This window comes from Protobothrops mucrosquamatus, unplaced genomic scaffold (genome assembly GCF_001527695.2).
Source record: "Protobothrops mucrosquamatus isolate PMUCROS unplaced genomic scaffold, P.Mucros_1.0 scaffold133, whole genome shotgun sequence".
Lineage (NCBI taxonomy): Eukaryota > Metazoa > Chordata > Lepidosauria > Squamata > Viperidae > Protobothrops > Protobothrops mucrosquamatus.
In genome coordinates, this window is record NW_015386500.1 from 380,952 (window position 1) to 405,334 (window position 24,383).

At 33.8% G+C, this 24,383-nt stretch overlaps 1 protein-coding gene across 1 annotated transcript in view; it reads left to right on the forward strand.

Moving 5' to 3' along the window:
* AKAP6 (A-kinase anchoring protein 6) overlaps positions 1–24,383 on the forward strand; it is a 190,673-nt gene that overhangs the window by 30,461 nt on the left and 135,829 nt on the right. Inside the window, exon 6 of the mRNA XM_015813076.1 lies at positions 1,078–1,241. Within this exon, the coding sequence (XP_015668562.1) occupies positions 1,078–1,241 (164 nt within the window). The remainder of the gene's footprint in view (positions 1–1,077; positions 1,242–24,383) is intronic.

The window sequence follows — 24,383 nt, forward strand, 5'->3', positions numbered from 1 at the left end:
GTCTCCAGACTATTAAAGAATAAAGAAGCATTGCTGTAAATTACCGCATATATTCGCTTCCTTATGTATTATTAATATTTACATTATCACTTTGACCTTCAAGATTTATAAATGTTTCATATGCTGCATACAATGCTGTGATACTTATAAAATGAAATACTGCTAGCAAATAGTCTGTTCATTTTATTTTGGTCTTGCTGTTGAGCTGACTTTCAGTTGAAATTACATCACTGAAAACTTCACATTGACATGTTCTTTGATGTAAGTGCTATGGAAATATCATTAAGATGATAAATTAGGATTTTATATCTATACATACGTATACTTTTTACATAGCTAGCATGAATAATTGCACTGATGAAGCTCCTTTGCTATTTAAACTAATTCTTACTGCAGTTTTAAAGTATTTATTAAGAAATATTAGGAGTGAGGATTTTCAACAGTTGTGCATGCAATTTTCAATATAAGCCTGGATAAGTCAGGAATTTTTTGTCATAGTTCTTAATGGTCTGGATTTAATCAAAACACTCTGTGTTGCTAAAAATTGCTAGCATTATTTTAGCTGATTTTTTTCTTTTGTTTTTTTTCCTCAATAAGATGAAGGATCTGGAAGATTTTTCTTTGTTTCATTTGTATTTTGTAACTCATAAACCTGGCTATCTAGAACCTAAAATAGCACCACCTTCCAGGTCTAGTTAACCTGCATAAGTTTCTGGAGCTTGTAAAAATCTTACCACTTTACTTGTCCTTAAAGATGAGCAACAACAAATATTTGTACTAAACAGCAGACAATAAAATGGTGGGTTGTTTTTTTTTACTGTTAATATGATTCTGAGATTATTTTTCTTTGCTGACTTCAGTCACTGCTGTCTGTGTGTCATGTTTTGATCCTATCACATTGTTTTGCAGTGCCGGTTTGTTAGAATTCCTGATCTGATTTCTCTGTAAAGAATGCCAGAATAGTTAAGGCGAAAGAATTTTTATTTCCTCTAAGAATTCTTGCCTTTAACAAACGAGGTTCTTCAAATGGTAACGTTGAATGTATGACTTAATTTTTTTCTGTCATTTTTGGAGAAGGACTGAAGGACATGCTGCAGATGATTGCAAGTCAGTGGAAGGAACTACAGAAGCAAATCAAACGACAACACAGCTGGATTCTTAGGGCTCTGCGTATCATCAAAGCAGAGATACTGGCTACTGATGTGTCTGCAACGGATGAGGAAGGGACTGAGAGCCCCAAGGTAAGTGGCTTGAAGTTGGTCTTATTTCCTCTTATTTCAGCCTCCTTTTGAACTAGGCATCACTGAAGTTTTCTTTCCACCCTAAGGCTTTTCATTTCTACTGGGTAAAAATTTTTACAAACAAAATAAAATGTGTCTTTCTGAAACAATATCCATTCTAAAAGGCAGAAACTTTTTACATGTTTTAGACAAACTTCTCCGGGTGGAAATCTAGAAGGGGCAGGGAAAGGGGTGTAAAATATTTAGTAAACAAAACATACAGTATCTTTAACATGAATAATCAGAATGGTTTTAAATTGTTTTGTTGCAACTATAAATCACCATAATCAGTGCAATCACTCAGCTCTGACATCCATTAGCCGCTTGGTTACAGCAAATTAACAAAGAAGAGAGAAAGTGATTCATTATCTCATTCCTGTTAATGACTATCAGATGCATTGCCTAATTAGGGGATGGCCATTGCAGTGGGGAGAAGGTCATATGCTTTGCCACAAATCTTTTTTGCTTGGAATTTAAACCTTCCACAATGGTGCATGTGTTGAATACATATCAATAATATATTGATATCTAAATCTGTTTTTTGAGGACTTCTTTGGGGACAATGATAGCCACCTCCCACTTACTCCTATGCTAGGAATATGTTGATAGAGGAAACAGAAAACCTGCTGCAAGATGAATTACTTTGCTATGGCAAAAGAACATTTTATTCCTTTTTTTTTCAAAAGAGAGAAAAAGAGATATAATTCGAGGGAAGTACATATCATTAAAGACATTAAAAATGTTGTGGAAATGTTGAAAGCGTTGATGCAGTGATTGCTAGCCTTGGACTATTTTTATTTAACAGAACTGTAATTTATGATATTCAACAGTATGATGTCACAGGCACTATCCAATAGCTAAATACAGCAAGAAAGCTCTAAGGGAGGGTATTAATATTATGCTCCATATCAGTTGATGAGTTTTATAATTAGATAATGCCATCAAGATCGAGTTATATTGATACTTAATATCATATAAGCCAACATCTTGTCTGTTTAATAGTTCATTGATTCCTCCAAATGTTAGAGTGGATATAATAACACACAGGAGAAGGGAGAGGAATTCCATTCTTCCAAAAGTGTAATTTTGGCAGATAGACAGATATCAGTAGATTTCATGCTTGGATTCTGATTTCTGAGTATCCTTTTGGTGACAGGATCCCACTTCTAAGGAGCTTAAGGTAGGTTTTTTTCCCAGTTGAGAATAAATTTTGGTCTTTAAATGGCATGTTAAGGACAACACTGAAAAAATAAACAGAGCTGGGATACACCACTTCCCTAATGGACAAGACCAGCGGGGGAAATGAAAAATATGAAAAATTACTTAGAAGCTGTTAATATTTTTATCCTGATTTAATTAATAATTTCATATTTCTATAAGTATTTACTGAATTGTCTGTGCTGCTGCAGTCGTAAGATAGGTACACAAGAATAATGATCAAAAACAGCAACTCATCTAAAAAGAGAGCAACACCCAAAGCAAATTCATAAGATTGGGGGCATTTAATAACTGATTTTCAAGGTCAGAGCCAGTTGAATTTCCAAGAGAAAGCTAGTCCATTGCAGAGAGACCACCCTGATTTTATGGAGATAAGGACTCAAAAGAGTTTCTCTTAGGATGCATATATTGGACAGGTTGATTCTAGTTGGAATAGGTGGGCCTACAAGAACTTCAGTGCCAAACAATTTAAGAGATGAGTCTCCATTGGTGGCCAATGCAGGGCAAAGGTAAAATGTGCTCTTGGAGCCTAGAGCTAATTAGTAGTTGGATTTTATATCAACTGCCATTTCCAGGTGGATTTTACAGGCATCTCCTTGAAGGTGCATTGCATAGTCCAGATGAGTATGATTTACTGTTGTATGATCTTCCTGCTCAAGCTAGGAAATGAAGCTAGGTGGGGGTTGAGCCCATTGAACTCCATCTGCTTCTTGTCATAATACATCCCTATGTTTATTCAGAAGTACATTTATCTAAATTCATAAATTCTCCAATAAATGCAAATAGAATCAGGATTTCAATAAAATAATGGGTAGGCTGATAAGACCCATGATAGTCTAGCTTTTATTTCTTACAGGGATCAAATGGATGTCTCTAAAATACTCCTAAGCAATTCTAAGACAACTCATTTTGGGAGCATACTATTGTCAAACTAAGATAAGATTGAGTCTCTAAGACCTAGCTCTTAGTAGATTGTTTTCCATGAATGTATCCATCTCATTTTAAAGCCATCTAAAATAGTGAGTGACACCATATAATATGGTAAGGAATGTTGAAGAAGTATTTTCTTTTGTCTGTTTTAAATTTTCCAGTTATGTTAATTGCATGACACCCCCAACAAAAGAACTCTTTTCCTTTTCATTTTCTCCATGCTTTTTCCATGGCCTGCATAATTTTATGTATCCCAATCATATTTTCCTTCTACAATACAGACACATACTCATACATATAATAATATGAATTATTATAATTACAAATATATATTACTATTATTAAATACAAATCCTGTGGCCAAATATTTATTCCAAGAAATAGTAAGTTTCAGCTGCCACTCTGGTTGAACATTGTCAGACTGTACAATTCTCAACAATGTCCCTGCTTTCTACTTGATCATTCAGAGAACTTATTGCTTCATCCACAGTAAATATATAATTACTTCTGAATTAGATTGTTTGCTTATCAATAGTACCTCTTCTTGACAAGACTAAGCTGAGGATGTTCACTCATACTTAGTTTTTTATTACATCCTAATAAGGCTTTAGGACCTTCAAATTTCAACTAATATCAGTTGAAAGAGAGTTGAATGTTATTCACATATCAATGTGATCCAAATCTCAAGCTCTGAAGGAACTTTCTTAACAGCCTTAGAATATAGATGTTATACAAAAAAAAACCAAGATAATGCTATGAAGAACTTCACTGATGAAAAATCAAAGGGACAAGCAACAGAACTAGAGTAAGGTACACTCAGTAAATAAGTAAATAGGGCTAGAATTGTATTAATCATTTCTATATCTGGGTCAGGCATCCCTGGCAGATAGCATCATGAACATTACTAAATACCTCCCCTATATGGCAGAGGAATGGATTAACCCTGTGGTAAAATGGGCAAATAATATATTTAATAAACAAACAAACAAACAAACTATCCATCTTTCCCACCCCACAAGGTTGCATGCTTCAGGTCCTGCCACTTAAAGGGACCTAGGCTTTTCTCTGTTGCTGTGCTGGTCCTTTAGGAGCAAAGTCCCTGTTTAGATTCAGATGGCTCTGATCTAGTTGATCTTCAGTGAAGTCACAAAAACCTGCCTTTTCTGGTCTACATTGGACTTTATTGTGTGATGTATGAGTGCATTCATACAGAGTGCAGAGAAGAGCAACAAAGATGATTAGGGGGCTGGAGGCTAAAACATATGAAGAATGGTTGTGGGAATTGGGTATGTGTAGTCTAGTAAAAAGGACTCGGGGTGACATGACAGCAGTGTTCCAATATTTGAGGGGCTGCCACAAAGAAGAGGGGATCAACTTATGTTACAAAGCAGCAGAAGGCAAGACAAGAAGCAATGGATGGAAACTAAGAAGAGAACCAACCTAGAACTAAGGAGAAATTTCCTGACCGTGAGAATAATCACCCAGCTTGCCTTCAGATGTTTCAAGTGCTCCATCACTGGAGACTTTTAGGATGAAACTGGACAGCCATTTGTCTAAAATGGTATAGGGTCTCCTGCTTGGGCACTGGGTTGGATTAGAAGACCTCCAAGGTCCCTTCCAACTCTAATGTTCAATGTTCTATGTTCTGAGTATGTGTATATTTTTATCACCTACCTCTATTAAGTATTCATTACGTGTTTTATTTTGTTGAGTATTTGGTTTTCGTATTGTTTTTATTGTTTTTATATTTTGTCTTTCTTGCCATCAGAGTCTCAGATTTTAAGAAGGACAATCTTTTAAATATTTCAAATGACTAAATAAAAATACTAAGGAAGGATCTAGATAAACCAACAGAAATGCACTCTTCTTGTGAAATTGCCAATAAATACTAACTACTTAGGTGCCCAAGGTTGTTTCTTTCCTAATTCATATTTTTTTTAAAAAAAAAGTAAAGTGACAAGAAGATCATCAGGCACCTGAAATTTGGCTTAGAGACATTAGTTCAAAGGTTCTGCTACTAAATAGGATAGAGAAGGAATTTGAGTGAATCCAAAGACTGAATGGCTAAAAGGAGATAGTTGCTCAAGGTGTCAGAAGGCATAATAATAATAATAATAATAATAATAATAATAATAATAATAATAATAACAACAACAACAACAACAACAACAACAATAATAGTAGTAGTAGTAGTAAAGTTGGAAGGGACCTTGGAGGTCATCTAGTCCAACCCCCTGCTCAGGCAGGAAACCCTATACCATTTCGGACAAATGGCTGTCCAGTCTCTTCTTAAAAACTTCCAGTGTTGGAGCATTCATCACTTCTGGAGGCAGGTTGTTCCACTGATTAATGGTTCTAACTGTCAGGAAGTTTCTCCTTAGTTCTAGGTTGCTTCTCTCCTTGATTATTTTCCATATGAAGGGAACTGTATCAGTTCTGGCTTCTGCTGCCCTTGTAGCATTATGACTGGCTATTTAACAGGGAGGGAAGTTAAACATTATGGTCCGAATCCATAACGTATGAGCGCATGTCCAAGTTCTGTTCAGCATGAGCACATGGTGAGAAAACAAAAGCCATTCTTTTTGCTGATTCTGCCTTGCTTTGCAATTCATCTGTTGCTCTAGAAGATTCCCCGGTCCTTTGGAAGAGATCCTGGGTGGGAGATAGGGAACTGCAGGGGAAGGAGGAATTGATAAAGATCATCACCTCCCTCTTTCAGCTAGAGGAAAATCTCCTGTGCATCAAAAGCCTCCTGCTGCTAGAAAGAGCACTTCTCTCAGCAGGAGACATTTTCTGAATTCACGATATGTGTTGATTTTTATTAAACAGCCAGTCCTTTGGCTGCAAGATTCTACTATGCTGTTTATCTGAGAAACTCTGAGCAGTGAAATGGATTTCCATAGGTAATTCACATTCCTTTAATGGATATTAATTAATTCTCTTTCCATTCTGTCAGCACTATATAAGTTTAAATTGCTAATGACCGCCAAAGCTCCTGGAAGTGTGTTCCCTCCCCGCGTTTTGGTGGAATGAGAAAATAAAAATCAAAATAAGAAAGATAATAAGAAAAATCCCTCTTGATTTCCACAATACCATTGAGCCCATAAGATGTCTGTGAAGCATAATAGAAAATCTAAGAAATACATTTAGGGGGTGTTTTTCTTTTCTTTCTTTCTTTTTTTTCACCTTGCTCAGAGACAGCCGTGGAGAGCTGATGTTACAAATCTCTAAAGCAACCAGAAATAGTAAGGATTTCAAAGTCTCTAGAAAACTTTTCCCTTAGGAGTTTTTAAAGGAATGTTTTCCATCTTACCACAGGGCCTTTTTATAAATATACAGAGAGGGGAAAAAGGCATTTATAGAAATATATTATAAGCATTTACTTTCAGGTACTCGGATTTTGCATATTTATTATGTTGAAGGTATTTTTCTTTTTCACAACTGGATGTATAATTTGGGATACATTTGTGTAGAAAACGTTTTTTTTCCAAATTAGAGCTAACTCTTTCACTTATATCTTATTCTTTGACCTTTAAATAAGGAAAAAGAAAATTGGTGGAAGGGATTATTCACTTAGAAAATTGATATCAAAAGTATGATTTCTGAGAGAAATGATCAGTATCAATGCTTTGGAAATGCTTTTTTTATTATTAAAAATTGAATTTCAGTATAGAAGAAATGCATTTTATAAATTACTTAACAAAGAAGATCATATATAATAACCTTGTTTCATTGAACCCATTAAGTAAGTTGCATTTTTCTTGTAGAAAAAGATTATCTCTTTTGGGGGGGAGAAGTTGATAGACCAAAAATTCTCCCCATGAATTTCTCCTCATCATTATTTCCCCTCCACCCCCACTCCACATACACACTATCCTATTAATTCCTTCTTCTTTATCTGCCTGGAAAGAGAACCCTGGATTTTCAATAATTCTGCAGAGGCTCTAGGTACTCAAGAAATAACTCAGTGGTAAGCTTTGTATGAAAAAGGTCCCAGGTTCAATCTGTGGCCTTACTACTAGGGAAGACGAACTCCTTGAAATCCCCTGCAAGCCATATAGAGAATTCTGAGCAGAAGGAATAGCAAGGACATCATTTAATAAGCAGAAGCTTTTTTTTCTCCTTTCAAACATTTTATATTTCTTACAGAGATATTTATTTGAATGGGCTTTGTTGTTTTGTTTTGTTTGAAGTTTTCTTCCATCATTTACGGTGTCATTTATTCTTAGTACAGTTAATGCTGGATTTAATAGCAACATTTTTAAATATAAGTTTTATTAATTTTTTAAAAATTACAATCTTTAGAGCTTAGTAAGCAACATGTTGTCTGGGTTCACATATTTAACATTAACTTCTTCAATATAAATCTATTCAGTACTGCACAATCCAGTATTTTTTCCTTGATCTTCCTTTCTTCCCCATATTTTTTCTATTTCCCCCTCATTAGACAACTACAATTCTTGGTACTTTTGATGTATACAAAATTAGATATAGACATCTTCATCATATTTTACTAATATTATACAAATAACAATAATATTAATTTATAAGTCAATATCCTGTGTTTCGTTCTCTTATTAAAGTTTGATTTCCCATCACTATTTAAAGTATCTTTGTCAGTTATGATTTTCTCAATATTAATTACATTTGTAAGATTTTTTTTTAAGAAAAAGGAACAATGTGTATATTGTAAAGCACTGACTACATTCAGACATTATCTTATGTCATATTTCGCTGTGCACAAGATCTTGTGGCTAATGATGAAGGCAGGGAACAAACACTTTTCAACTGTTGCAGAGTGGAGGGAGGGAAGTTGGGCTTTTTAATCTTATGATTTAACTTTAATTACCTAAACAGCCATAATTAAATCTATTGCAGTCTCAAGGTGGGAGACACTCTTGGTGACATCAAGAGGCTTGATGGATGATATGTGTTTTCCTTCCTTCCTTCCTTCCTTCCTTCCTTCCTTCCTTCCTTCCTTCCTTCCTTCCTTCCTTCCTTCCTTCCTTCCTCCCTCCCTCCCTCCCTCCCTCCCTCTCTCTCTCTCTCTCTCTCTCTCTCTTTCTTTCTTTCTTTCTGTTTTTTATATATAACTTATTTTCTGGTACTTTCTATAATCATCATTCTTAATAATAAATTACACTAACTGCCTCTTTTCTTCAGTTTGGCCATTGCCTGATTGAATCCTGAAACCTGTTTTATTTTTATTTTTTATTTTATATACTATTTTATGCTATTTATATTCTATTTTATATAAAAATAGCATATTTGTCTTCATTCGTGTCTCATTATTGCTGGTGGTACACCTAATTGTAAAACTACATATAAAAAAGAAGTCAAAACTTTTGTATGGATCAAATGTATAGTTTTGAAAGAATGAGTGCACCTGGAATCTCCCATGGATATTCCTTATAGGTATTAAGGTTTACATAATTTAGCAGATTGGACAGAATAAAATTAATGTTTGTTGTTTGAAAATGTTTAATCAATTAGAATTCATTCATATAATGAATAACTTTACTTTTATGATTGATTCCATTCTGAGGGTAGGGAGTACACAATCTCATATAGGAAAAATGAAAACGAAATTCTCCTTTATTAAAATTTATAATGGAGGAACTTCCTCAATTAGTACGGTTGTATTTTAAGAAAAATAGTGACATTTTTCACTGTTTTTCTCAAAATACAACCACACTAATTTTTAATTTGAGCCATGTGCAGAGGTGGAGCTACCTAAGGTACTTACTTGGTTCATCTTCTACACAATATATGCTCAAACTATTGTTCCTAATCTATAAAAGCTAAAGTTGAATGGTAAATCTCAGGAGAGGATGGTGAAATGGCAAAGAAAATTGAAAGGAAAGAAAGGTTGAATTGTAGTTACAAAGTGCTAACCTATGGCTGGGACTCTAATGTATCTTGATGGTTTAAGCTACACTGCTTTTTCTGGGATACTTTAGCATTATGATACTGAAAAAATACGAATGAATTGATTTAGGTCTTTTGATCAATACAGAGAAATGTCATCCACATGAAGAGATATGTTGCTTTCTCTAGCTCATTTAAAAAGCTTTTCAACTCTAGACTTCTAATCTCCAAAGGTTCCTATTATGATAAATCTACTATGGTCAGCAGTACTGTATGCAGCAATGATTTCTAAATAAGCTATAATTCTTTGCTCATTTACTTGGAAGTAAGTCCCTTTGAACTCTTGTGAGGTTAATTTTGAAGTAGACATATTTAGCATTGCATTGTAAATGATGGATCTAAAAAACAGACATATAATTTCTCATAATAATGGTTTGCATTAAAAAAAGTGTGGTGGCTTAAAATCAGTTATTATACTCTAAAGAGAAGCCATGGTCTTCAAAACACAAAAACACGGTCCTAAAACTTCACTCAGGACCTCATTTTACCTGATCTTATGTTATCACTCAAGGTTTAAAATAAACTGGAAAGTTAGCTAGACTGCTTTGTTCCCTCCATATTGACCAGCATGGAGATTTTTCAAAGTAGAACTATTGATAATCTTCTTTTAAAAGTTCTTCCCAGCTTAGTACATATTGTACTAATATTGGCCATTGCCTGATTAAATCTTGAAACCTGTAAGGTAAGTAAGTATTCATTAGAATGAAATGCTAAAGGACAGCTGAATTTAGAAAAAAAACAATGCAGCCTTCAATAAGATACAAGATTTTCTATGCCTTGGAAAAAACTTTGCAGGTATTTGAAACATTCATGGCAAAAATATAGGGTGCAAAATACCCTACTTTCCCATATGTTCATTCATATGCAAAGATAAAATTTTGACTCAAAGGGAAGGGGCAGGCAGGAGAAAAGGAAGTTAAGATGGAGAAAAATGGTTGATAGTTGAGAAATATACAATCTAATTGTGTTCATCAAAATGTGTGCTTTGGTTGCTCTTAAGAATTGCTAAAAGGATGTCCTTAGCTCCCACTAACAAAGCCAGTTAGAATCTTTTTTGAGTATCCTCCTACGATACTTAGCAATGGATGGATTTGAGGATTTGTTGTTGGAGTTGTAAAAGGTGCAATTGCTAATGCTGACAGTGTTAACTTGAGCCTGTGCTCTATTCCTGGATCACTTGCTGAGAATTAATACCTGGTACAAGGGAGATAGACGGATAGGGCCCAGTAGGCTCTTATAGAAATAAAGATGAGGAGACTATCCTTCTCTTGCTTCTTTACTTCTACTGCTGTATCCTTGGATGTTTTTCTTACTCTCTTTCATGTGTCTATGTGGGTTTTGAGGCAGCATCACAGACATGGTTTACCATTGCCTTCTTCAAATCTAAATTAAAGCCCTGGTTTGCCATGAAAGTCTCCCTTCCATGTGCTAATCAGGCCTACTTAGCTTCTGGGCTCAGACAACATTGACCAGGTGCTTCTAACACCTGCTAATGATGCAGTTTTCATATACTCACATGTACAAACATCGCTAAAACTCTGAACAGTTGCAAAAAGATCAGGATGCAGTCTGGACTGCTGCTATTATTGCCAATGTTAGTTCTTTGATTTTTCCATACGTTACACATGATAATGACATAAATGTCATATTTTATGTTTCTTTGCTAGGGATATAAACAGTTCCCTCAAATAGAGGTTAGCTACATCCCAAAGAATCACTGTATGACCAGCCCTGAAAGACTGCTGGAGAAAAAAAGCTGACTACTGGAAGGCAGCAACTAGAGCAGATTTCAATAATATCCACGTTGATCAAATATCTTTTTTTTTTTTTTACCATAGCTCCTAATTGTTTGCTCATAACTGCTTTTGACTACTTCTGCCCCACTTTCATCCACAGCTCTGTGTCTGCTCATGGATCATGTGCTGCCATATCAATTATATAACACATCATATGTACATCTTATAAATTCAATAATAGTAGTTAACTTGTGGGAATCCCATGTATTTATTACCTTCTGCCTATGTTTCGCCTTAGTTGACTGCTTATCATACAAGAACTAATTTGTATGACTAGTAGATATCATCTGTGAATTTACTGAATATTTTAAAAATATCATCCCTGTTGGTAGCAATGTCTACAACTTGTGGTATAGAATAACAATTCTAGATAGTTATTGTTTTTAAAATTGATTTAGAGTTGTCCACTTTCTAAATAGTTAGCTTGATTCTAATCACTAAATATTTATTAATGGAGATGAATACTTCTAGAGATGAAAAGTATTCTTTATTTCAATGATTGATGACAAGTACAGTAAGTTACTACACTTTTTTTCAAAAGCATCTCACACTTTTATAGTATTTGTGTGTTAATTTTTTGTATCTATGGAACACCTTATAGTGTTGTCTTTCATTAGCAGTTACTATTTGATTTTTTTCTGTAACTGTTATGCTGAAGAAAGATTATGTAATAAACTAGAAAAGGAATTTCATATGAACAACAATATTCTTAAATAGAGACAACATTTAGATTCTACATATTTGGATTCCATAAAATTATTTTAATTACTTTCCATAATCCATCTGGTTAGCTTTCTTTCTTTCTTTCTTTCTTTCTTTCTTTCTTTCTTTCTTTCTTTCTTTCTTTCTTTCTTTCTTTCTTTCTTTCTTTCTTTCTTTCTTTTTCAGCACAAAATAGCAACCTTTTTATCTGTGAAATCTTTTAGCTCTACTCCCAGCAGAATACATAAAACATAGCTATTCTGCACCAGGGTGGGCGCAAAGGGAAAAGCAGGTAAAACAGTGTTTGAAGGGGAAAAAAAATCTATTTAGACATCGTGAATTTTATATCCAGCTGACTTCAAAATGCTTTATGCTTTGGTAGAATTGACAAGTAAGACTTTTTTGTGTGTGAAAAATGTTTAATTCCAAACTCAGTGCATTCCAAGCCTCTATAATGACCACCCTTTCTCAATATCAGGAAGATATATTTATACTTTCTGTCCCAAACAGCTGTGGAGATCCTATGCATTCCCAGCTCACCATGAGACACTGTGAGCTTTCCACATTTTTACTCTGTATTATGTCACAATGTAAAAGGAAAAACAAATGTTCGGATATAGAGGTTGGATTGTTGAAACATTCACAACTATTGTTACCGAATGCTAAAATGTTGAGTGAAACAAAATGAAACGAATGTTAGCACCAGCCCACTTCTTGGAAAAGGGTATTCTATAATTGAGTGTCATAGCTTCAAAAGTGCTCTCTCTTGTTGCATGTATCCCAAGGAAGGATAGTGAGAGGTGGAAATCCCTGTGAAACTTTATCTTATGAGACAGAGAGACAACAATATTCTAAAATATTTACATTGTACTAGCAAGAGAAACTGAGTGTAGTTAGTCTGAAGCAGTAAATTAAAGCAAGCAGTATTTTTGAATGGTATTTCCAAATGATAACAAAAGTTCTTGCCTAAGCCTAAGAAAAATCTGCCTGGGATCTCTAATTATTGTTTTATATTGTTTCTAACCTGAGAATACCACAAAAAAGAAGAGAACATGGGAGCAGCAAAATAGCAAGAAAATGGAATGGATGTTTTTTCTCATTAAATAAACTCTGTTTTTAATACATAAGATGAACTGATTCTGAATTACAAAGAGATTTGTTTTAGATCAATATTATGGGCTGTTTTTTTAAAATATTGTTACAAAATGAATTTTGGACTCTTGTGATATTTCAAAAATTAAAATGCAAGCATTTAAAATATACAGCACTCCTTTTCCCCTTTTTGTAAGTTTCTTTAAAACTGACTCGATTGTGTTTTTAGTGTCCAAATTTAAGGGCACTAAAATTACTAAATTCTATTCAATTATATAAAATTATTAAGTTATAAAAATGCAATATACTCAAATATTAATTTTTAACTCACTGCAAAATCTTCAGCATAGTATAATTTAACGTATTCCACAAGTTTCTTCATGATTTCCTTTGACATAAAGACCTTGGAACATAGGACAAATCTTAATTAAAATAAGTTTAAATCACAGGGTAAAATGTTGATTTTCTGAGCCAGCACTGCTGCTGTTTTTAGTTTGTTTTTAATTCTCGAAAAGCATATTAAAATTAACTTTTTCCCCATTTGCCTAATGTGTATATAACTAAACTTCCTTCCTACTGTGAGACAGTTTCATTTATTGCTATTTGCAAACAGCTTTAAAAAGATGCATTGTGGATTGGACCAGAAGCTCCTTGAACAGTTTCTTTTAAAATAACACTACATACGTTAAGCTCAATTACACATCCAAACAGCCACAGCACACTTTTGGTAATTTATTCATTGATTTAACATAGTACCCAGAAGAGTCATGCTTGCTGCCAATTTTGTAATATATTATGTTTTAAATATACTCATGCTCAGCCATGCACACCATTAAGGTGTGCATAAACCTGTGTTTTTCTCTCTTGACAGCTATAAATGTTTGTTATTATTACACAAAACATATGTTCATGTTGTTTTTGTCTAAATTATTCTATCTGGGGCTATAAAGTTTTAATGTTATTAGTTGCCCTTAGAATTTTAATGTTTCACTGCTGTAACCTTCTTAGGATTTCCTTACAATTAAGTAGGAACTAGTTCCGTACAGCCTGAAAGAATTTATTTTTACCCCAATAGTTTTAGTTTAAGAAACTTTTTTTATATATATAGCAGAGTTTATTCAGTGGCATTTTATATAAGAAAATCTTTCAGGCGTTATTTTCTAGTTGGCCTTGTGTAACTTTGATAATTTTTCTTCATTTCCCTATTCATCAGCGTGAGAGAAAAAAATAGCTGCAGCCATTTTGAATAGCTTATTCTAAAAAAATCAATTACAAAACTTAATTCTGAGAAAGTGGATAAACATTGACTATGTCAAAACATTATTTTTCCATTGGCAAGGCCCTACAATTGCTTTTTGAGCATTGAGCATTGATGTGCACTCCAAAACAATACTGTGATAATAGAATAATAAAGAGTGGCTTTATTAATAATCATTTTGGTCTATTTTCATAGAAACCTAATTTTTATTACATCAAAAAATTCTGCAAATGGTACAGAGTCAAGCATAAGAATGTTTTGTACATCGTGAAATGTTTTTTCTTCTCTATGTAGTCCAACATTTAACTTGAGTTTATTTTATCTGCCTAATTCAGAGTTTATCCAGTGCATATCCTAAAGATGCTGTTTAAAAGGCAACTGGACTTTCATTTCTCATCCAAGAAGCTTCTTCAGTTTTGACTGAATGGTGGAGAATGGAAGGATTTATTTTTCTCACAGTTATCTGGTTGTTAGCACACTTTCTGAGAGTTATTGAAGCCACTTGGATTTTAAGTCAACTTTATCTGGGAAATATGTTTCCTAGTTTGTTCATCTCTTAACCTGAGACATTTATATGGCAAGTAAAATTCCTGGTTTTCGATTCTGCTTCTTGAGGCAGAAACAAGCTAGGAATCCCTTTTGGATATCATGTTAAACAAAACAGGTTAAGTTATTTCCATTTGACAGAAGAAACAAAAGAAGAGCAATAAAATAGCACATACTAACCCACTTCTTTTTCATCATAAAGTGAACTTTTAAAGAATTTTCAGCTAAATATTATAGGTAAATTGATCTAAAATTTGTTTTTTTTCCTCAGAATGTGGTGATTGGAATTCCCAATTTTTTTGAGACCCTCATACTAACACATTTAACACTGTATAATTTACTGCCATTTATATGATGAAAGTACACAGCAAAGAAAAATTCTTAGCATTCCTATCTAGAAACTGAGAAGGTTATCAGATTATACATCTATAATACTACATCTGCCACTATGTTAGATAATAAAAATACCAGGTAATGCTGATAAATTTGATGAAATAATCAACTCTAAATAATTAAATACTGCTAAATAATTCACTCTACTTGAAAGAAAGTTGCCACATAAAATTGCAATGCAATCATCCACATTTGTGACTTACAAACCAAGAGGTAATGGACATAAAAATACATACACTTCTTAAAAATGATTAGATCTTTATTATATTGTAATCTTAGACATATTTTCAGAGTTGTTATAACATAGATTAACTGTTTTTCATAGCTATTGAACATCTATTAAAATGAGGTGTGGTAATTGAATCAGTGAACAAGGGCTAGTGAAAAAGCAAACCATGTGCTTTCTAAAAAAAGAAAATGGTAATCTAATTATTAATTCATATACATGTATTCAATGACCCATCTCATAATTATAGATATGTGTTTTTAAATCCTAGTTACATTTTTTTGTGGCAATTGGGAGAGAAGATTTTACATGTGTGCATTATTTTATACAGATTTTGCAAGCATTAAAATTCCTAGTTATTCCTAGCTTGCTTGCTTCTGAATTACTTGACTCTTTGTGGCTTAGACCCATTTGCTACAAGAGAGAGAACTGCTGTTTTGTCCTTGACGGATTCCACTCAAGAGGAGAAATGGCAGAGAATACTGAAAATGTTGAAGCTCGTTCAGAACCAGATTTAGATGTCAGACTAAAATATTGCTGACACTATCTAAACAGCATAGAAATATATTTTGCCTTAGTTTCAAGATTGGTGATTTACCATTCTTTTGAAACAGCTGAAATCTATATAGATATCTATATGTTTAACTGTGTGTGTATACATACACCTGTCTATCATCTCTATATATCTCTATATCTCTATCTCTATATATCCATATCTATATCTAATCCATATCTATATCTATCTACATCTTTACCTACATCTAATTTATATACATATTTATATCATCTATATCTATATATACACTTGCAATTGAAACAGAATGAACCAAGAAATCCCTTTACCAATTTAAAAATTACATCATACCATTATTAAGCAACTTAAAAATCTGGTTGCGGACAAAGGACTTAATTCTTTTCTGCAAAACAGAGCCAATGGTGGCTATTCATAAATCTTGCTTGGATACAACAAATACATATCAAATATATTAAATTCCTGCTTGCATGTTCTCTCCTTTTCTGCATTTTTTTTTGTTATCATAAACTTGATATGTACCCTGTTCTAGCTGTTTTAGAATGCTTTTTAAAGCAATATATACCCTTCAAAATGAGAAAGCAGGACACACATTTTAAATGATAGTGTGCTAAGAATGTTATTTAAAATACTGAGTACTGAAAAATCAAACACAAACTAGCATTTATAGTTAGGAATGCAATAAATGGAATGTTGATGGTTAGGAAGAACTTTCTAATTGTAAGAGCACTTTGACAGTAGAACCAATTATTGAAGGAGTTGAAGAAAAGGCTAGAAAGCCATTTATTTTGGATGCTTTGATTTGGATTCTTTGCAAAGAGAGGGATTTGTGTTCACTGGCCCAAATGGCTCCTTTCAACTTAAATTCAACTTCTGTATATTAAATAGAAATATATTTTATATATATTTCTATTTTATATATTATGTATTTCCAGATGAACTATGTATTATATCCAGCAATAGCCATTAACATGGGGGAACAGATTTTCATACATTTTTTGTATTGCATATTTTTCTTGCATAAAGCCACTAAAACATAAAGCTGCTGTTTATCTGGATGGGAAACTGCACAGGCTTTCCTCTATAAATACAGGAAGTTGTTTTTACAACAAGATTGATAGCCCACAAGAGAAAGAAGGAGAGAATGAGATCTTGACACATATTCAGAAATTTGATAATTTATTAAGATCTGTTTCTTCTCAGAAATATGAGCTTGAATGGGATATGAAAACTTGAGCAGTTTGAGATTTTGGACTCTGTGTTTGTGTGTTGACATTTGTGTGTATTGTGTGCTCTTACAAGCACCTTATTCCTTTGGAAAATAAACCTGCAATTGCTGCAATTTGTCAGTGTTTTTGCATGTAATTTATTTAATTGCTTCTATTTTCTGTTGTAGCATGCAAATAAGAAATCTCACAATTCTATTAGTGCTACTACCAAAAATTAATACTCCAAAGGTACTAGGAGGCATTGTTGTCATGTCACTTTGGGTCTGGGATTGTAAAGCTCCCCCCCACCAAACCCCCCCCTAATAGTACATGAGGCAAGCTATAATGTAAAACTATAAAAATTTGCAACATTCATTCATGACACACACCAAAAAGAAACATATTTTCAAATGATTATTTCTGAACAAATGGTACAACTTAGTATCATATTATTAAAGCTCAGCAAAGGAACTGACCTTTTTAAAAATTATTAAAGCCCATTTCTTATGCATTGTACTGTTGAAATATGATGTGTAGATATATATTACATTGCATATTTATTGTACTTATTACTTCTCTTTCAGGGGGTGCACAACTTTATGAATTTTATCTTCTGCTCCCCAAATCACATGAAACCTTTCTGATTATTATAACAGTGCAAAATACCTATGAATATTTTATCTTAAAGCAATCTTTTTATCTTAACAGATATATTTAATTTATGAGCTTTTTTTCTTGTGCAAAGAAGACACCAAGAGAGAGAGCAGATTTTTGTTATTTAGATATGCCATATTATTATTAAAATATTATACATCATAACACAATGAAACTGATTTTTTGAGATTCTGGTTTGGATAGAAAAATGGTAAAATGAAATAATTGTTTACTGGACATAAATGACTGTCTCTGAAAGCAAGTATGTCAATTTAGGTGGTTTTTGGTTTTTTTTACTTTTAAGAGTAATTCCATTCAGAGAATTGGGGTAGCTTATTGTATGATTACGACTTCTGGATAATTGTAATGTCTACTTAATTATGAAGATTAAGAAGATTAATAGCATAACAATAGCATTTAGACTTATATACTGCTTCATAGTGCTTTACAGCACTCTCTAAGCGGTTTACTGAATCCGCATATTGCTCCCAACAATTTGAATCCTCATTTTACTGATCTCAGAAAGATAGAAGGCTGAGTCAACCTTGAGCGGGTCAGGATCGAACTGCTGGCAGTTGTCAGAATTAGTCTGCAATATTGCATTCTAACCACTGTGCCACCATAGCTTTTAAGCATATTTTGCAAATGTCATGTCTAGCTTGAGTTATCTTCTTGGGTCTCTACAATGAGTTAAGTTGAGCTATGGACTAACTGCTAGTATGGTTTGAGGAAATCTTATAGTAGAGGCCAGTAAGTAGAATAACAAGTAAACCATACGCCTGACTCAGTTCATCTGGATAGCTTCTATTTAAAATTATCATAGTAATTTTAGTGCTACTGAATAACATGTAAACTGGCCAACTATCTTGTCTTATGTCATGAGATTCTCAGTCATCGAGGTCATGGTTGTCCCAAAGGATGCTTTTTCAGGAGTCAACTGGACTTTCTTGTTTTCAAAGGAAAAACAAGAAAGTCTCATGGGACTTTCTTGTCTTTATATCCTGCTTTTCCTCTAGGAGCTCAATGATTTCCCTTTATAATAGCACAAGGGCTATTCTGCACTGTCCTGTCCAGATGCTCCATCATCAGCATAGGCAGACAACTATTTTTGGAAGGCAGCAGTACATATCATTGCCACGCTCAGTATCAAAGTAACCCAATAATACAATCTCTTTTTCTTTTTGATATTATATTCTCTTGAGTGTCCCTGTCTGTCTTCACATTTGGTGTCAGTTTGTTATAGGCTAAGCCTAATAGTTCTTCTTTAGCTGTTTTACAGGAGAAGGACCTTTCCTTTAATGTACTCAGTATGCTCTTTTTAACCATACTGCTGAAATGGTACAATGGCTATGACCTTTGTCTTGCCTATAGAAGGGTTTTTTCCCCTCTTTTTCCTGATTCAGCTACTTTTTCGCTCTAGACATTTTTTTCTAGATAAATTCAGTGGTACACTATTTCAGTGTTTTTCCAGTCATCTGAGATAGAAGGACTTCATTCACAGCTCCAAGTTAGCCCATACATTATTTGATCTATTTGGAAGCCAAAATGTCTGAAGATATTACAAAGAAATAGAGCAATAGGAAAGATTTTCTGTCTAGAATGTTCTCCTAGATGATACAACTGGTATTACTTATTTGTTTGTTTGGTGCATTAGGGAATTAGTAAGCATTTCAGAGTTGGTAGGAAAGGAGTGGCATATAAACCCAAGTAAGTAAATAAAATCATCATCATCATCATCATCACCATCCATTTAAATGATCTGCAGATGGAGTATTTACATTCAGCCAACTTTCCTAGTTCACTTTGCGCTTAAGTAGATTTTGTCCCTATTCCTCAAAAAGGTTAACTTGCCCCAAACCTCCTATATTCACACAGCAATTTATGCACAGCTCTTGAGCAGGATAGAATGTTTTGCAATAAAATATGCAGATATTATAGCCGGTAATATTAATTTCAGAATAAGTCAACATTATCCATGCTAACCTGAGATCTTTTTCATTTCGTATGCTTTTTTATTTCACATTTAAAAATTAATTGAGTGGGGGGAATAAGAACTCTATCATCTAGTTTGTTTATCCTAATCAGGATTAGCTTATTCTAATCAACAATCTTAGATTCAGTTTTAATGATATTTCATTAGCTTCTTAAAACTACCTTTCCTGTCTAGATCTAATTATATTTAATGGAATGTATCTCAACTCACTATATTAAATCATGGTAAAGACTATTTTTAAAATTATCACAGAGCCTTGGATAGGAGTTGAGGAAAGGAATAACCCCTTTTCCTCCTTCAAGGACCAAAGAACCTAATAGACTGATGTAGCACCATCAAATAGTTGGAAATACTCATAAATTATTCTGCCTCCCATGTGAAATTTAGCTCAAGTAATTGCTCACTTTTTATTTCCTGCACATTAGAATTAAAAAGTTATTTTTGCCTTGAAATGCACTACAGTATGACATTAACTGTTAAAAGCTGATTTTTTTCTGGGTTTATGCCTTTTTTTCTGAATTTTATAGCTTTAAAACATCCTCCTAAACAAAAGAATAGTTCTGTGTTGCTTTTATAGTGCTGTGTTGTGCAAGGTGACAGGCAAAACACAACAAATTGTAGGCAAAAGCAGGGAGAAACAACAACAGCAGGCAAGGAACTGGCAGATGTGATCTCAGAACCACTGAACTACATTTTTCAAAGATCCTGGAGCACTGGGGGAACTACCAGAGGACTGGAAAAGAGCTGATGTAGTTCCCATCTTCAAAAAAGGGGGAAAATAGATCCAGGAAACTACAGACCTATCAGCCTGACCTCAATACCTGGGAAGATTCTGGAAAAGATAATCAAACAACGAATCGGCGAACACCTAGAGGCAAACAAAGTCATTACTAAAAGCCAACATGGGTTTGTTAAAAACAGATCATGCCAGACAAATCTTATTGCATTCTTTGACCAAGTGACAAAATTAGTGGACCAGAGGAATGCTGTGGATATAATTTACTTGGACTTCAGTAAGGTATTTGACAAAGTAGATCACAACCTACTACTTGATAAGATAGAAAAATGTGGGTTAGACAGCATCACCACCAGATGGATTCGTAGCTGGCTGACTGTGTGGTCCTCAATGGAACTGCATCTACATGGAGGGAAGTGTGTTGTGGGGTGCCCCAGGGCTCTGTTCTGGGCCCAGTGCTCTTCTACATCTTCATCAATGATTTGGACAAGGGGATAGATGGGGAACTCATCAAATTTGCAGACGACACCAAGCTGGCAGGAATAGCCAACACTCCAGAAGATAGGCTTAAGATACAGGAGGATCTGGACAGACTTGAACACTGGGCACTATCTAACAAAATGAAATTCAATGGTGAAAAAAGTAAGGTTCTACATTTAGCCAAGAAAAACCAAATGTACAGATATAGTGTAGGTGGTACCTTGCTCAATAGAAGTAACTGTGAGAAGGATCTTGGAATCCTAGTAGACAATCACTTAAATATGAGCCAGCAGTGTGCTGCAGCTGCCAAAAAAGCCAACACAGTGCTAGGCTGCATTAACAGAGGGACAAAGATGATTAGGGGACTGGAGGCTAAAACACATAAGGAACGGTTGCTGGAATTGAGTATGTCAAGTTTAATGAAGAGAAGGACGAGGGGTGACATGATAGCAGTGTTCCAATGTCTCAGGGGCTGCCACAAAGAAGAGAGAGTCAAGTTATGCCTGAAAGCAGGACAAGATGCAACGGATGGAAACTAATCAAGGAGAGAAGCAACCTAGAACTAAGGAGAAACTTCCTGACAGTTAGAACAATTAACCAGTGGAACAACCTGCCTCCAGAAGCAGTGAATGCTCCAACACTGGAAGTTTTTAAGAAGAGACTGAACAGCCATTTATCTGAAATGGTATAGGGTTCCCTGACTGAGCAGGGGGTTGGACTAGATGACCTCCAAGGTCCCTTCCAACTTTATTATTATTATTATTATTATTATTATTATTATTATTATTATTATTATTATTATTATTATTATTATTATTATTATTATTGACTTTATATTATGTAACTTTATTTAACTATATATTAAAAGACATTATATCTATATCATCTCTATTTCTATCTATATATCTCTATATATGCATGCATATAAATAGATGTGAAAACTTATGATAATATTTACAAACATAACAGTGAAGTTTAGAAATGATTTCATTAGAGGATTAATAAATCGTAAATGACAAAAGCTTGTGTTATTATAATTATTGTTATCTAGTCATATTTTGTTTTCTCTATTAAAATTAGATAATCAAATTCATTTTAAAGTAATTTCAATATTTTGCTTAAATCCTCAGTAAGGATAGACTATAATTATATTATTTTTGAAAAGCCATTTTTTTTAACTTTGGCAATAGAATGTTTTTATTTTTCAGTATGTTTATATAAAGAAATTGTTTCTATGCATTTAAACCACCTTCACATTGAAGTGGCTATTCAAGGAACTTCTACCATACAAGCTGTTGGTTGATGCTACTATATCAACATTGTTCAACTAATACCCTTGTCACAGCAAGATAGGTGACAAATTTAATAAATAAATAAGTTATTGTATTAAAATAAATCTGTAGGCTAGAATTTTGTGCCCTCACATCTCTGCAGTGACCTTTGCATTTAAACTAGATCTTTCAAATATCATTGAAATGTTAAAATGAAATCTGAGTGTGACATAATGTTAAAGTATCAAAATGCAACTCAGCCACAGTTTTCTTTAAGATAGCAGTATACAACGTTTTCTAGACAATAGGCTGTTCTTAGGCCTGAAATTGAATGTGATTTGATTTGATTTCATTTATATTTATATTTAATTAAGATTATTAATGTCCTTCACCTGCCATTTAAAAATACTATATGATAACAACTTTGAAGGTTTCTGAGTATTGCACCTAATATTTTCAATGGTCATAGTTAGACTTTGAGGATAAGATGGTTCACCTTTGCCTTAATTGATTGATGACATACCATTAAGTCATTTTCAGCTCTTAGCAACCACAAAGATTTTTTCCATGTGCCTAACCTGGTCCTCCAATGCTTCTAACAGTGTACTCATTGCTACTGTAGCTGAGTCTTGCTGCGGATTACAAAATACACACATTGGTCATATCACTTTTATATTAGAATGCAATCATATAGGATAGGGTAGCTATTGGGACCAAAGATCCTAAGGACTCTGAGTTTTTCTATCTCCTCATATCTCAGTCCCACTAGCCATTGAATCAAATATGACACACACACTTATTATAAGATCAAAAACTGCCTTCAAACAAAGTACTCTGCAACATAGAGCAATGAATGAAGTTGTCTTAAACTGATCACATAACCACATTATTTGTAAAGATTGTGTGGATGATTCTGAAGCTGATTCTCAGAACAGACTTGCAAATGACATTGTTGTGTTAAAAATTCAACCAACAGTGTATTCTCCTGAGTTGCAAAACACTTCTTTTGAAGGCTTTGCACGGTGTTGTTATTGTACAGGTACAAATTTGATCACATTCTTAAATCCATCTGTTGAAATGTATTTGCACTATGAGCAATAACCTAATCCTGTTCTTCCATATAAAAGAATTAACTAGAAGGAAAATATTTAGCTGATGATCAGGTGCAATGATCATAATATAATAGTCATCCTTTGTATGTATATTATGTAGCAATAAATATTTAAGTTGATAATCAGACAGAATGTACTTTTCTTTTATCTGATAGAAAAACACTTATACATAGGAGCAATTTAATATTACCTGTCAGTCAATAGAAATCCCTGAGAAAATGGGTCTCCCTTCCTCAGTGAGGGGCTATCCCACTGTGTCAGCCTTGTGTTCAAGTAACTCATTTTGCATGTGGGCCTTGCAGGTGCCAAGAACCCAAATGTCTTTCTTTCTTTCTTTCTTTCTTTCTTTCTTTCTTTCTTTCTTTCTTTCTTTCTTTCTTTCTTTCTTTTTCTTTCTTTCTCTCTCTCTCTCTCTCTTTCTCTCTCTCTTTCTTTCGTTCTCTCCTTCCTTCCTTCCTTCCTTCCTTCCTTCCTTCCTTCCTTCCTTCCTTCCTTCCTCTTTCCCTTTCCCTTTCCCTTCTCTTTCTCCTTCTCCTTCTTTCTTTCTTTCATCAGAACAGATTTATAGCATTATTTGCAATGTAGTTTTCTGTCCCCTTCCCCTCCCCTTTCAGCCCAAACCAACATCTTCTGAATCTTCAGACTCTAATAAAACGTGCCTTTTCTTCTACTTTTTCCTACATAGACAGTTTAGCAGAAACGCTTAATTTCACAAATTTTGCCTCTTTCCAATTTAATATAAATTGAGGCAGCAAATATGCACACGGACTGCATAATCTGAAGTTCTAAAATGATGTTCCTAGATAGTAACAAGGCTCTGCTTAATAGCAAACTGATATACTTTTGTTGTTATAGCAACTAATTAGTGTATACACCTGCTTAGGAAATAATTTTGCACCTTATGAGCATTTGAAAATCCTAGCCTATTCACCACTCCATTTTTCCCCATCTATCTATTGAGGAAACCACTTTTCCTTGGAGTGTCAGAAAATTCTCTGAAAAATAGACATGACATGACTAAAAGGAAA